We start from the raw sequence: 15810 nt of genomic DNA, 5'->3' as shown, positions 1-15810 counted from the left end.
CTGAAGATCCATTAAACGGAACACTCCCTTGCTCAAGTGCCCCTAATAGTATTTGATCTTAAAATATTTTCTAATGTGACAACACCATACACATTCAAACTTATTTTCTGATACTATACTTCTCAATATCCTTTCTTTGCTGACATTCCCCTTCAAAAACACAGATACCTGATTAATTAACAACTTGCTATTTAAACTCATAATTATTAAAGACCTGTCTGTGCCAGCTAGTGTACTAGGTCCCAGTCTTTCAACAGAGACCAAGATTGTTTATCTTTCCCAAACTTAAGAGACTAGCAGAACCAGGTGACCAAGACTAATGCCAGGTGATAAAGAGCCTGCCTGCCAATGCAGGAGACAGAGGAAGTGCAGGTTCGACCCCTGGGTCGGGAAGATGCCTTGGAGGAGGGCATGGCAATCCACTCCAATATTCTTGCCTGGAGAATCCCATGGACAAAGGAACCTGGCAGGCTACAGTCCATGAGGTCACAGAGTTGGACGTGACTAAAGCAACTCTGCAAGCAAGGAAGAAAATAGAGTGAAAGTGAAAGATGTGATGAAAGAAAGTGGAGGGGACCTGCTTTAGACAGGGGGATGAAGGGATAATTCATTCTTCACATAAGATATCCTTTCCACTGCTTCAAATTCTACGTGTCCTTTAAAATATGCCATCTATTCAGCCTTCAATTCACTCTCATGAATAGCTTTTTCTCTAAGCTTCTCCACTTTCTTAGCCCTCTGAAGTGCAAATGTAACAGATTTTTTCCCAATTAATTTCATAGTTCTGAGTTTTTGTTCCTAAATAAATTAGAAGTTCCTAAAGTGAGAAAGAGAGAATCAGTGTTGTCTCTTATGATTATTTTTAGCTCACATAGGTCCTAGCACAATCCTGAAATTTTAGAAGACTATATTGACAGAAAAAATTGATCTACCAATATTTCTTTATAAATTATCAAAATAAGTACAAGTGTAGAATTTTTACAATGAAGAAGCTACATGAGCAGTATTAATTTAATTCTATGTGATAAGTAAATACTTTCAATTTTTCTCCCAGACAAATTTAAAGAGTTTAGATAAAGATGTATTGTTTTGGGTTGGTATTACTAGCTTTAATGATAGTGGTATAAGAAATATAGATATAAACAAGCTGCATATATTTAACATTCTTGTGAATCCAGGCTAACAAGATCTGCTCTCCCCAACCCTGCATAAGGACATAAGTAAAGAAGTGATTACCTTGTGTATACAAGCTCAAAGAGCAGAAAGCAATCTGTGCTGTGCTAAGTCACTTCAACCATGTCTGACTCTTTGCACCCTACTGACTGTAGCCCACCAGGCGCTTCTGTCCATGGGATTATCCAGACAAGAATACTGAAGTAGGTTGCCATGCCCTCCTCCGGGGGATATATCTCCTCACCTTTTTTCCCACTGTACCTCAATTCCCAAGGCATCATTAACATAAACAGAAAATAACTTTTCCCCTACACAATATGACCAAGTTCAGATGATACAAAAAAACAAAAACAACAAAAAAAAACTCATACCTTGACAGATACATGTGGAAGGTCTATTTTCAAACCATTTCTTTCAAACCTCCTTTTACCCTTTCTGAGACACAGTTTCTTGGAAGGAATGAAATTTTATGTCTTGATTTCTGGTATCTTCCCTTCAAAAACCACAAGCAGGTTCTGGAGCAGAAATGAATGGCTAATTGAGACAATAAGGTGAATCCAGCCAAACTGGTCACTTCAAAGTAACGTACTAGTGACTGAACCTAGGAAATTGAGAGGGTTTGATGTGACTGCATGCATCACTGCAAATGACTCATTTCTGCCTTTTGAAATCATCCTCAAAATCAAGCAAACTAATACTTCTCTTTTTCACCCAGATATCTAGAGACTATTCACAGAAAATCAGGTGACGGAAACTTTGGTTCACATCCAGTTTTGTGGGGAGACACACTCATTGAGTAATTTGTCTGGCTCGGTGAATGTCAGTGATGTATATGTCACTTCCCTCGTGTTCAGGGAACTGCCAGTGCTCCCACCGATTTGGATTTCTACAATATTTGCCTTCCTGGGAGTACTGAATGCTTTTCACATCATACTTTTCATCTGATGTGTCCTCACAAGCACATCCCCATTTTACCAATTAAATAACTGAGTAATAAAGACTGAAACTAGCAAGAAGAGACTTGGATTGGAAGTGAGATTAAAGAGGTAACTGGAAACATGGGCATAATTCATAGCTACTGAATTCCACTTTGAGTGGCTTGGGATGTCATTGGGGAGGTTTCCAGTTATACGTGGAGCTGATTATCCTAGCTAGGCAGAACATCTGCACTTATCGTCCCAACTCCAAGATGACTTCACATTGCTGGTTTGAAATTAGTCACAATAGAAATATTTATACAGGTGGGAACTTGGCAAATGTCACCCATCAAGGCTCTTTTTTTTTTTTTTTATTGTCCAGGTAAAAGTGATTGTTAAAGTTTTGGTGATTTAAACAGAAGAGTGAGATGGTGTAAAGTTCCATGTTAATAATGGAAGTTGAAGGGTAAGAATGTGTGTGTGTGTGTGTATACGTGCTCAGTCATGTCTGACTCCTTGCAACCCCATGGACTGTAGCCCGCCAGGCTCCTCTGTCCAGGACATTTTCCAGGCAATAATTCTGGAGCGGGTTGCCATTTCTAAGGGATCTTTCTGACCCGGGGATCAAACCAGCATCTCTCGTGTTTCTTGCGTTGGCAGGTGGATTCTTTACCACTTTGCCACCTGAGAAGCCCCAGAGCACGAATAAAGTGAGATTGATCAAATGGTCAGGCCATTGTGCTAATCTTGGAGAGACCCCAAGTGACTTGAGATAGGGTGGTGACCGTGGATACAGAAAGAAAAGTTTTCTTGCAAATCTGCTGTTAAGAAAACAACTCTACTAATCATGTTGGGAAAGTATAAAAATACTTTTGTGTAAAATCTCCCATTATTTTTATGTTGGTCTTTCTGTAACACCATGTTTATGTAAACATGGCAGTGAGCAGATGTTACTCTTCAGCTTTCGGTTCACCGCCCTGAACCAATCCATCTTCTTACTGAGACAAAGTATAAGGACATCACTCTTTACTAATATATGCTTTGGAAATGCATTTTAAACACTCTTTTAAAAAACATAAAAGTTGTTATAAAAAATGCTATTTTCCCCCTAAGCCTCAATGTAAAAAAAAAAATTTCTCATAAAAGGCAGCCTCCCTACATTATCCTATCCTAAATCATGGTAGAAGAAAGAGCTCTGAATTAAAGATCAAGAACTCTTGACTTCTGGTCTTGGCTCTGTCAGGCATTGAATCTCTCTGATCCTCAGTTTTGTCAACTGCAAAATGTGGATAATAATACCTCTGTTCTCAGTGTTGTCAGGCAAGTCTAGCAGATACAAAGTAGCATATATAAATCGTGTAAACAAAATCCTACTGTATAACACAGGGAACTATAGTCAATATCCTGTGATAAACTATAATGGAAAAATATGAAAAAGAATGTATATATATGTAACTATCACTCTATCATACAGCAGAAATTAACATGACATTGTAAATAAAGTATACTTCAATGAAATAAATTTTTTAAAATGTTCTTATTTTAGCAGACCCTACTTTATACTTTGCACCATACTAACAGAATACATTGTGGAAATAGCATCCAAATTATGAGTATTTTACATTTATACAAGATACATTTATCCTTCAAGTGATATGCTTGTCACAGTGTCCTTGTGAATATGCCATATAGTATGATTATACCTGCTTTATGAATAAAGAAACACACCCCAATTGGGAAATGGACTGGTAGAGTCAATTCTGAAACAGAACCCTTCTATAACACTCTGTGTCTTGTGTGGAGTCACATAGCTCACATTTGAATTGAAGATTAATGATCCCAGGTACTTCATTTAATGAAGATGTGTGTTAAATGAGTGCATGGATTAAATTACCTGTAACAATAATGGTACTGATATTGAAATCATAAACATCTTTGTATAAGGTACTATCCTATACATGACTTATACATGACTTATTGATCCTATATATGACTTTTATCTCCAAACAGCCCTATGAATTAGGGACTATTAATTGTCAATGCTTTACAGATGGAATATGACCTTTAAGGAGCTTAATAATTTTTATGAGGTCTTGGAGCTTGCAACTAAGTTGTTTGTGAACTAGGCCTGCCTGTCCCCAGAATTCCTGCATAGGCTTATGACTCATGGATCATGGGGATTTTCAAAAGAAAAATTCTAAGTATAGACTCATAGATAAAAATATAATGAGTGGTTAAAATAGTGTGGCCTCTGATGGCCCTCATACAGATGCTTCTAACAAACAACAGGCAAAGGGGTTGCTGGTATGACCTGTGGACTTTGCTCTTCCTGTCACACACCAGTCCCATGGGCCATGGGATGGTCAATATGTGAGGGGGACACATTTTTGCCCTTGATCTGCTCCACTCGGTTCCTGGACTCAACCCACATCCTTTTGATCCTTACCACCACCTCCTCCATTAAATCTGTTCATCATTTCCTGTTCCACAGCCAGACAGGATATAGGTATCTAATCTTTTACTACCTGAGAATATGCAGACAATACATAATAAAAATACAAGGTTAAGTAATGAGCTTCCACAGGGTAGGGAATCTTTTATTGCATTGAAGGAAGTGTTACAGAATCAGTGAATTTTACAGTGAAGATGAGCCTTCCATAGATCATACCCAATCTGGAAATGTCTCCTGCAAAATTCAGCAGTGATACAAACATCTCTCATGGCTTGAAACATCACTAACTACAAAGAAAAGACCCTTGCTCAACCCACTGGGAAGAACTCATCAATAGCAGATGGCCTTGCAGCACATGCATTAAAGGAGGAGGAAATTTTACTAAGTTCTTTCTAAAGACAAACTATAGTAAAAATTATAGAATTACAGTTGATGACATTTCTAGAGTTAAGTATGAATTTCAAGGAGCTGCTGAGAGATATTTGTAAATGTACAAATATAAATTATCTGATATAAAATGAATACATAAAATGAATTCTGATATAAAATAAAATCAGAGACACGTAAATTCTCTGATGTAATACCTATAATGAAAGAAGAAGACATTTCAGACAGGTGGGGTGATAGTGTTCCACAGGAGATGTCATGCGTGCATAATAAGATTGTTAGGACCACAGTACCTGAGGAAGTAGAGATGGGTTGAATCAGCAATGGGACCTTCCCTTTAACCACAGTCCAGCCAAAGGATTCACTATCACTACCTCCTTAGAAAGCAAGTTGATTGCAATTTATTCCTTGCACAATCTTTCATGGAGTGTATAGACAGAAGAGCCTGGCAGTCTACAGTCCATGGGATCACCAAGAGTTGGACACAACTTAGTGACTGAACAATACCAGGGGCTTCTCTGGTGGCTGAGAGGGTAAAGCGCCTGCCTGCAATGCAGGAGACCAGGGTTTGATCCCTGGGTCAGGAAGATCCGCTGGAGAAGGAAATGGCAACCCACTCTGGTACTCTTGCCTGGAAAATCCCATGGATGGAGAAGCCTGATAGGCTACAGTCCATGGTATCGCAGAGTCAGACACAACTGAGCAACTTCACTTTCACTTTACATAATCTTGCTATTGTTAATGCTGCTAAGTCACTTCAGTCGTGTCCGACTCTGCGACCCCAGAGACAGCAGCCCACCAGGCTCCCCCGACCCTGGGATTCTCCAGGCAAGATCACTGGAGTGAGTTGCCATTTCCTTCTCCAATGCATGAAAGTGAAAAGTGAGAGGGAAGTCGCTCAGTCGTGTCTGACTCTTAGTGACCCGATGGACTGCAGCCTACCAGGCTCCTCTGTCCATGAGATTTTCCAAGCAAGAGTACTGGAGTGGGATGCCATTGCCTTCTCTACTACTGTTAATAAATCATAATTATTCTGTAATATGGTAATTTTATTTAACTTTTTTCCCCCACTTTTAAAATCCTGATATAAGAACTCTTCAGGCACCATTAGGAAGGGATATTGGATGCGCCAGATGGTATTCAGAAGACCCCAAGCTTTGTTCATCTTGACTCTCAATCTGAATCCAGCATCAAGTATATTACTTGGAACGCCTTCAAGAAGCTCTGGTTAAATACAAACCAAACAAGCAATCTCATAAGGGCAGTCAAGAGTGTAAAGCTCAGGTGGGTGAATATGAATCTCAATCCCTCTCACCACACAAGTACCCAGACGTGTTTGAGATTCCTTGGCTAACAGCAAACTGTTGGACAAATTTAGGAAGTCCACGTTTGAGAGAAAACAAAGGTCTATCAAAATTTTAATTTACATAATTAGTTCTCTCTGTCTTCTCAGGAACCATACTGTCTAACAATCCTCTCAGACTCAACCTTGCAGAAACTCCTCTTTGGGGCTGTGGATTGGTAACCTTGGTTTGTGGCTACTTAATCCTCTCAAGCATTATGCCTTTCCCAGTCTCCTTGAAATTTCTGTTACCCAGGAGACTTCACTGTAGGAACAGAAGATGTTACTCACAATGTTTAACTTACAAAGCAGGTCAGGGAGAGGTGTTTGCATCTACAAGGAAAATCCCCAATCTTCCTCAAAACTAATCTTCCCCTTCATTTAGCAACAAGCATTCAAAATCACTGCTCTAAAGCTTTGCTCAAGGAGATGCCTTGAAAATTTCTCTTCAAAGGATAATGTTTATGGGTCTCACGTGTTGTTGCTAAGGGAATCGAACAAGAGTTTTATGTTGTAAGTAATCAAAGGGATACCTTTGAGACAATACTGCATGTTGGATAGTATAGAACAGAACAGTATTGAATGGAAAATGAATCTCAGAGCTAGAAGCTTCCCTAAGTCCTTAGAACCTGGTGCTTATTGAAGTTCTTTGACAAACTAGAAGCTACTCTAATGGGTTACAGTGAGTTAAAAGAGGTTCACAATCAAGTTATTAAAAGCAGCCAAGCTAAAGACGGTTCAGTAATTTTCTTACCTGCAGGTCATGAGGATAAACAACAAGTGAATGTGTACTGTGACCATCTCAGAAACTTTAACAGTTTTCAGTGTTTCCCGATCTGGTTTTCTGAGAATCTCATAGAGCTATGAGCATCCTTTGAAGAATGGACTTGTGGTTAGTGATTTTCAACCTGCATGGGGTCCATTTGGGGATATTTAGGGTCGGGATCAGTCTCTGGAAGGAACTACTGTGGTATTGGAGAAGACTCTTGAGAGTCCCTTGGACTGCAAAGAGATCCAACCAGTCCATTCTGAAGGAGATCAGCCCTAGGATTTCTTTGGAAGGAATGATGCTAAAGCTGAAACTCCAGTACTCTGGCCACCTCATGCAAAGAGTTGACACATTGGAAAAGACTCTGATGCTGGGAGGGATTGGGGGCAGAAGGAGAAGGGGACGACGGAGGATGAGATGGCTGGATGGCATCACTGACTCGATGGACATGAATCTGAGTGAACTCCGGAAGTTGGTGATGGACAGGGAGGCCTGGCGTGCTGCGATTCATGGGGTCGCAAAGAGTCAGACGACTGAGCAACTGAACTGAACTGAACTATGTTATCTGGGTCAAGGTCCCTGGCTCTGCTATTTAAGAAGTTCCCAGAGTCTTTTAGTGGGCAAGTTAGGTTTGAGGAGCCTTGCACTGTGTAAGTTTAACCTCTATACTTTAGAGGTGAGGAAAACCTGCTTACTTACACACCTAGATTCTAGCTGCATGAGCCCATATTGATTTTATGACCATCGTAAATGTTGGGAATCTCAGAACATGGTGAACATAGGTACTTGTTTCATCTCTATCAAGGATAATAAAAATTTTATTAGACTTTTAATGAGAAAGGAAAACAGGAATATATTGGCTTTTGTTATTATTAATTGCCGATTATACAGAGTGAAGTAAGCCAGAAAGAAAAACACCAATACAGTATACTAACACATATATATGGAATTTAGGAAGATGGCAATGACGACCCTGTATGCAAGACAGGGAAAGAGACACAGATGTGTATAACGGACTTTTGGACTCAGAGGGAGAGGGAGAGGGTGGGATGATTTGGGAGAATGACATTCTAACATGTATACTATCATGTGAATTGAATTGCCAGTCTATGTCTGACGCAGGATGCAGCATGCTTGGGGCTGGTGCATGGGGATGACCCAGAAGATATTATGGGGAGGGAGGTGGGAGGGGGGTTCATGTTTGGGAATGCATGTAAGAATTAAAGATTTTAAAATTTAAAAAAATTAAAAAAAAATAAAAAAAAATAATAATAATTGCCAGCTATGGGCAAATAGGACAACACATATTTGAAAGAAAAAGGGGAACTTCTATGAGGAAGCAGCTAGAAAAACATGGGTATGATGCAGACTTTGGAGTGGGCTTGCAGCTGAGTGAAACTTTATTTCAGTTGGGAGGTGATATTCTCAGTCATTGAATAGTTTTGTAGATGAAGTTGGAACCCCTCTCCTCCCTGGGTTCTTAGCAAACTTATGCTAGAAAGCCTCCATTTCCTTACCTGGAAATACGCTCGTTTCCCTCTTGCCAAGCAGTTTTGAGCTAGATGGTTCTTTAAGGGAAGTGCTTGTTTCAACGCTACTGACACATTCACACTTAGCAACCATCACAGTGGAATTCATTTCATGACAATTGTTCCGCTGGGCTCTGTAGACCCTGACAGAAAAAGGCTAAAATCCACCCTTAAAGAATGTTCCTTATGAGAAGAATGAAGATGCAATCTGCCTACTCAGAAAGTTTGGGAAATAAAAGTCATATCAAAGAGATGAAATAACAATTCCATTAAGTTTCCACGATTGGCAAAATGAGCAGTCTGATTTTCTTTCTTAAATTAAATACACAGAATCTGCTTGTTCTATTTCTAAAGGCCAAGGATTATCATTCTTTTCCTGGCACTCATGACTTCGTTAGGCATATGCTGCCAAGCATGTTTGTTCTCCTTCAAACTCTGTTGGGAGAACAATGAAGATTTTATTTTTTTCTCTGTGATTCCTTTTTCCAAGCAGCAGCAGGATTAAGAAATAGAAATAACATAGCATTTTAAGTCCAATGATGGTCATTCGGTACAGATCAGAAGAAACATCTTAAGTGAACAAAAAGAGCTTTGTGAATGCTGTGGACAAATTTTGCTTTCCAGTCCCCGATGGGACCTTTTCTCTCCTCTTCTCCCAAGCACCCTGAGAATGTCAGCCAAGTTTCTGCCAGAACTGCCAAAGATGTGTTACCATACACAGAGAAAGAGGATTAGTTTAAAATGCTGCCTATGCAATTTTTCCTGTGGGTGTAAATATAAGCGTGTGGGGGGAGGGGGAGGCCTTTGTGAGACTGATGGAAAAGGGACTGTTGAACGATCTGAAAATACTAAACAAATAAATTAACAGTACCACCAGAAATACTGCATGTTGTCTTATAGAATGGGGTAAAACTGGTCTATGAAACTAACTTTAAAAAATTGTATTCTGTCCAGTCGAAAGTTACCTATGAGAAAGCAGGAAAGGAGCTTGAGGCTGAGTTAGAGGTCGAGGGGAAGTTGACGATTCTCCCAGATTTGAAGGTCACACCCAAGTATGTGTCTTGTCCACTACCATCATTCCCAGAGCAAAAGCAGAGAATGTGCCGAGATGCTCCTTCCCAGAGAGAAAGGGACGTCAGCCCCAGAAAGGATCCAAGAGGACAGACGCCAGAAAAGAGAGAAGCCAGAGGCTGGCCTTGGGTACCAGATGCAGCTGATGCTTTTGTCTCTGTGTGATTTCTGAAGTGCTGGTCATGTATACCCTGCACCCAGTGCCATTGTCTCCCACTGCTGCTGCTGCCAAGTCGCTTCAGTCGTGTCCGACTCTTCGCGACCCCATGGACTGCAGCCTTCCCGGCTCCTCCGTCCATGGGATTTTCCAGGCAAGAGTACTGGAGTGGGGTGCCATTACTTTCTCCAGTCTCCCACACTGGTGCCTGAAGTTTCTGCTGTGTGGACTTAACTAGTTCCAGCTGGCTATAGTTCCCTTATCTGGAAAGGCCTTTCCTTTCGGAATATTTTTAAATGTGGGGTTTCTGAGGAAGAACTGGAACTTAAATGTACATGGGGGAGGAGCTGTCAGGCCATTTCCTCAAAGGGGAAGGGCCAGAGAGATTGGACTGTGCAGGTGAAGAGGGGAACGGGATAGAGTACGAGAAAATATTCTCTCAGAGCCTGAAGGAGGGTGCCATCTCCAGCCAACACACCTACCTTCCACGTGGGCTCTGATGGGGGTTCTTCTTCTGTATTTTAAAATAGCCACACATGCTTTTGTCTGGGGGCAATGAATTTATATGAACAGTGCCAGGAAATAAACCCAAAGGTTACTTCAAAAGGTTATTGAAGCAAATGTCTCTGTGGAGGAAATGCGTGGCGTTTGAAAGTGGAGATCATGTCTACCTAATACCACAAGCGCAGCTCAGCAGCAGGTAAGGCTCAGTGCCTGTGTCTGTTTGCTCCTCGGGCTCACCACTGTTTGCACAGGCCTTGAGAGAATTCTCTGTAGCATCAAAGCCTGGAACATTTACTTCCTACAGAAGTGCTAATAGCTGCAGTTCTCAAGCTCCTCTTCTTCCTTAGCTCCCACCCTTGGCTATTCTTTCAAAGTGGGCTGTCGACAGGAGTATCAGATCAGTGAATACCATCTTGGCTTCACCATCGCCCTCCTACTTCGCATTTATTTTCCATTCACAGCCACAAAGCTTCTCAAGAACCTGGTTCTTCTCTTTTTACACTGGTCCTGAAATAATGGCTAGGAGAAGGAAGTCTCAGAGGCGATGGCTATTTCAATCAGGGTACCATGCACTTAGCTCAGAGCTGGCACTGTGAGACGGGGAAAGTGAGAGGGTGATACCATGCAAGACTAGTTCTCAAGCAAAGTGGAGGCAAGTGTGCTCCCCGGGGGCCTCGCAACAACGCCCCAGTGACACTTTTGTCTGCCATGACTCTAGCAGGGCTAGCTCCTGGCACCTAGTGAGTAGAAGCCAGAGATGCTGTTAAAGATTGTCATTACCTAGGACAGCTGCCACAGCAAAGAGTTATCTAGTCCAAAATAGCAATTGTCTACTTTATATACAGTACCAACAGTGTGGCTTCGAGACGTGGGTTCAATCCCTAGATCTGGAAGATCCCCTAGAGAAGGAAATGGCAACCCGCTCCAGTATTCTTGCCTGGGAAATCCCACGTACAGAGGAGTCTGTCAGGCTACAGTCCATGGGTCGCAAAGGAGTTTTACATGACTGAGCAACTAAACAAAAACAACAACAAATCAGTAGCATATATATGTCAATATATATGTCGATAAAACTAATAAGAGCCTACTGTATAGCACAAGGAACTCAATTCTCTATGGTGACCTAAATGGGAAGGAAATCCAAGAAAGAGGGGATATCTATACTTAGAGCTGATTCATTTTCTTGTACAGTAAAATCTAACACAACATTGTAAAGCAATTATACTTCAATAAAAATTAATTAAAGAAAAAGTAGCAGCTGTGCCACTGCTGAGATAATGTAACCTCAGTGTTCTGAAAATTTTCAAGGTGATGGCATAGTACTCTCCTCTCATGCCCATCATTTAGTCATTTCAGAAATTTGGAGAATATTCATCTTCTCCTTCCTAGTATGGCCCTAAGTGTGGGGCTATGGAATTCAATGAGAGGGAGTTAAGTCTATGTGTACTCTACGGACTTTCACTGGCCAAGTGAGTACTTGTGTACCTTCTACTTCTCCCTACTGCTCTGCTGCTTTCAAACAGTCCTCTGGAAAATATCATAAATAGAGTACCTTATCCTATAGACATCTCACTCTGCTTCCGTCTCCAGTAATCTTTCTTAAAAAAAACTTTTGGGTTAAAGCAAGTACAAACCTAATTCAGGAGAGATGTTACTAAGGTCTCAGAGTCAGTGACCCACGAAGGCGAGTACATCAACATGAGTCTGAATAGGCCAGGCTAGTGATCCTAAACATCATTCAGAGGACCTCAAAATCACCTGGAGGGCTTGTTGAGCTACCCTTAGAGCTTCTGGTTTGGTAGGTCTCTTGTGAGGCCCAAGAATTGTCATTTGCATTAATAGCCAGCACCCAAGTGGCGCTAAGGCTCAGCTCGTTGGGGACCACACATTGAGATCCACTGGACTAGGTGTGCCAAGTTTGATTCCCAAGCTCATGATCAAACATTAAGATTCACAAATAACATTTTAAAGCAGTAATTAACCTTAGTGATAACTCTGAAGAAACTTAGCATTAAGCTACTCAACAATAAGCAAGAGGCTTAATGTCAGGTAGAAAGAGTAAAGGAGGTCACATCATAGCACCTGAATTCTAGACAGGAGGGTGCCTTAACCTATAAGTTAGTTGAACGAAGTAGTCTTAGGGAAGTCATTTAATTTCTGATCCTCAACCTCCTCTCTTCAATAGAGAGAAAATACTTGCCTTATCTACTTCACAGAGTCATGGAGACTACAAAATGAGATTATTTAAAATGATAAATAATGACACTAGATGCAAATAGTTGTAAGAAAACTTAGTATTCTGCAACTAGCCTGAACAGTGGGTGAGCCCTAAGAAAGGGCTGTGTTCCTAGCCCAGTACTGTTGCTAATGTGGGATTTATAAGCTGGAAAACTTCTATGATGGAGGATTATACTCTCTCAAGATCCTCAGCAATGCTGACCCTCAAATTTCCCCTGCAAACCACAATCCCAAAATACATCTTGGCAGATGTGAGTCCTTTGATTTTAAAAGCTGCATTTATTTTAAAATTTGACATTAAATTCCTTACATGTATTTATCCTGCATTTGATACCTTAAGCAAACAGGTTTGCTCCTTGATAGAATTTTAAAAGGCTTAAAGCACACTTTTCAAGAGTTATTTTCCTGAGCATGAAATAGAGAAATGGCTATAACATTTTTATTCATTTACCAATTGTTATCAAATTAGTTCCATATAAAACTTGGAGGGACTCAAACATGAATAAAATTATTCCCATTCTTCATGTAAAACTCAAAACTTTAACAGGTATTTTGAGCATTAAGTTAAATATTTACTTAGAATCAATATTCTTCCCAGGCATAGTTTTACTCATAATATATTTTAATAGTGTATACATGTTGTATATGTGTGTGTATACTTCATAACATTTCTATGAATACCTTTTGTCAAAATTACAAATAATTATTAAAAGGAGAATTCTAACCAGTGTTTTACCCAGCATTTCCCAATTCTAGAAAATAGAAAAAAAACATAAGTAAACACGAAACCAACACTTTTCCTTTTTAAAGTCTCTACTCCCACCAGGGCAGGAAAGTTGCATAATGGTGGATTAACTAAAAATAAATGAAAGAATTTCACAGTACTCATACCTACATACAAGTTACCAACATGGAAGAGTCACACCGGTGGACCATAGCAACATATTCTTTAAGGTAAACATAAGCCAATCTCTTCTCAATAAAAAAGATGAAATATTTACCAGCTATCTGAAGAAGTCCTGAACAGTCCATGGCATCCCAGAAATAATGAGTACACAGGCTTCTGCCTTCCTCTAAACACCATTTCATCCATTTCTCTCACCCTGTTGTTTTGCCCATTTGCAGCAAGACTGCACATTTGTTTACCTGAGTCATTTGCTTGGGTAGGGCCAGCTGGGGAAAAGAAACCACCTTAGGGATTCCAGCTAAGAGACCTGGAGGAGGGAACTTGAAGTGTAAAGAACTGATGACCCTAGAAGGGAAGGGGGGGCGGGGTGGGCAACAGACCAAATAGGCACTGTGTAGATGAAGCAGCAAGTACGTAAAATTACATTCTGGGAGGTCTGGTTTTCTGTTGCCTCTGAATAAAGAAGAAGTGAAGAAGGGCTGTGTATATGAATTTCCCCAACTGCTCAGCAATCTCCACCTTTCCACTGAAATGACTTATTTATCCATTGTGAGGAGCTACATTTTCCTTTAATATTCGTTTAAGCTGTTGCTGACCTAGTGAAGAAGAAAAAATATTAGATGCCCTCTTGGTATGTTGCATAATGACAGCAAGGAAGGCCAAGAAGGGGAGAAACAGTAGAAGAGCTGCACACTTTGGGGATGAACAAGGGTCTACTACCCCAGCATGTAGCGTTCTGTTTTCAGTCTTTTTCCTTTCTCACATCAGTCACCATATACACATAAGCAAAGTTTAAGAGCAGCCCAACAAAATTGCCCCCAACCTTTATTTGAAAAAAAAAAAAAAAACAGATAGAAAGATGTTTTGTAATGAAATCATCTTGAATGAAACTTTTTCTGCCAAATTGTAGACAGAGATGGTTAAAGGGTTTCATGACAAGGACTCTATTTTAAAAAATAGAAAATGGAAAAGAAATGATCATGTATCCCATATAAGGATAAGATGCTTATATACTGCCTTTTGATTTTTGTTCTTATTACACTTTTTCGAATTCTATGTACCATTGCATGCATACTCAGTTCTTCAGTCTTGTCTCACTCTTTGTGACCCCATGGAATGTAAGCCACCAGATTCCTCTGTCCATGGGGTTGATTACTGGAGTGAGATATCATTTCCTTCTCCAGGGGATCTTCTCAACCCAGGGATCAAACCCTCCTGTGTCTCCTACATTATAGGCAAATTCTTTACCGCTGAGCCACCAGGGAAACTCCCTATGTATTGTTGCTTTTTACCAGTATCATACAGTTGCCATTGAATGTTTATGTGTATGTATGTATTTGTTGTTACTATTTTGATGTTTCTCTCTTTCAATTTGAATCACAAACTGCAGGGGCTCTGAGCCTGCCTCACTTTGATCTCCAGCACTTAACATAATGTTTGGCCAAATCAGGAATCAAAACCATGTATTGAGTACATGGTAACAAATGCCTAAGAGTGAAACTTTGCTTCTTGAAGGCCCATTCTGAACCAAAACATCACAAACTTTATTTCACATATTTGGTTTCCAGTATAGAAAATATTCTGTGACCAAGTTTTAAGACATATTACTTTACATCAGGGCTTCCCAGGTGCTGCAGTGGTCAAGTATCCATCTGCCAATGCAGAAAAACGAGAGACAGGAGTTTGATCGCTTGGTCAGGAGACCCTCAGGAGGAGGAAATGGCAACCCACTCCAATATTCTTGCCTGGGAAATCCCATGGACCGAGGAGCCTGGCTGGCTACAGTTCATGGGGTATCAAAGAGTTGGACACAACTGAGCACACACACACACACACACACACACACACACACACACACACACACACACACTTAATTTACAACATTGTTTAAGGAGAGACCTGGTTCACAAGTAAATACTATCCATTTAAATCAGTCAGCTGAGGTTGAAAACTTAATAAATTAGTAACAAGTCCCAACTGGGCTTCCCTGATGTCTCAGTGGTAAAGAATCCACCTGCCAATGCAGGTTTCATCCCTGGATGGGAAGGATCCCTTCGAGAAGGAAATGACAACCCACTCCAGTATTATTGCCTGGAGAATTCCATGGACAGAGGAACCTGGCAGGCTACACAGAACTTGGGGTCACAAAAGAGTCAGACCTAATACTGACCAAACAAACAATAACACAGGTCCCAAAACTCTGTTCTCCCCATTTTTATTCTTAACTCATTCAGTTCTTCATTCAGTTCAGTTCAGTCCCTCAGTTATGTCTGACTCTTTGCAACTCCATGGACTGTAGCACAGCAGGCTTCCCTGTCCATCGCCAGATCCTGGAGCTTGCCCAAACTCATGTCCATAGAGTCA

At 40.5% G+C, this 15810-nt stretch overlaps 1 protein-coding gene across 3 annotated transcripts in view; it reads right to left on the bottom strand.

Annotated features, from left to right (window-relative positions):
• Positions 1 to 15810, bottom strand: part of NYAP2 (neuronal tyrosine-phosphorylated phosphoinositide-3-kinase adaptor 2) — a 318522-nt gene that overhangs the window by 202647 nt on the left and 100065 nt on the right. The window contains exon 1 of one of the 3 annotated variants that reach the window (XM_042244320.1): positions 1545 to 1770. The exons of the other annotated variants lie outside the window; for them this stretch is intronic. Coding sequence (XP_042100254.1) covers positions 1545 to 1558 — 14 coding nt within the window. The 5' untranslated portion in view covers positions 1559 to 1770. Of the gene's footprint in view, positions 1 to 1544; positions 1771 to 15810 lie in introns of those variants that run through there. 3 annotated transcript variants of the gene reach the window in all.

This window comes from Ovis aries, chromosome 2 (assembly GCF_016772045.2).
Source record: "Ovis aries strain OAR_USU_Benz2616 breed Rambouillet chromosome 2, ARS-UI_Ramb_v3.0, whole genome shotgun sequence".
Lineage (NCBI taxonomy): Eukaryota > Metazoa > Chordata > Mammalia > Artiodactyla > Bovidae > Ovis > Ovis aries.
The sequence above is the reverse complement of the archived record's forward strand: the minus strand, read 5'-3'. Positions and strand labels throughout refer to the sequence as shown.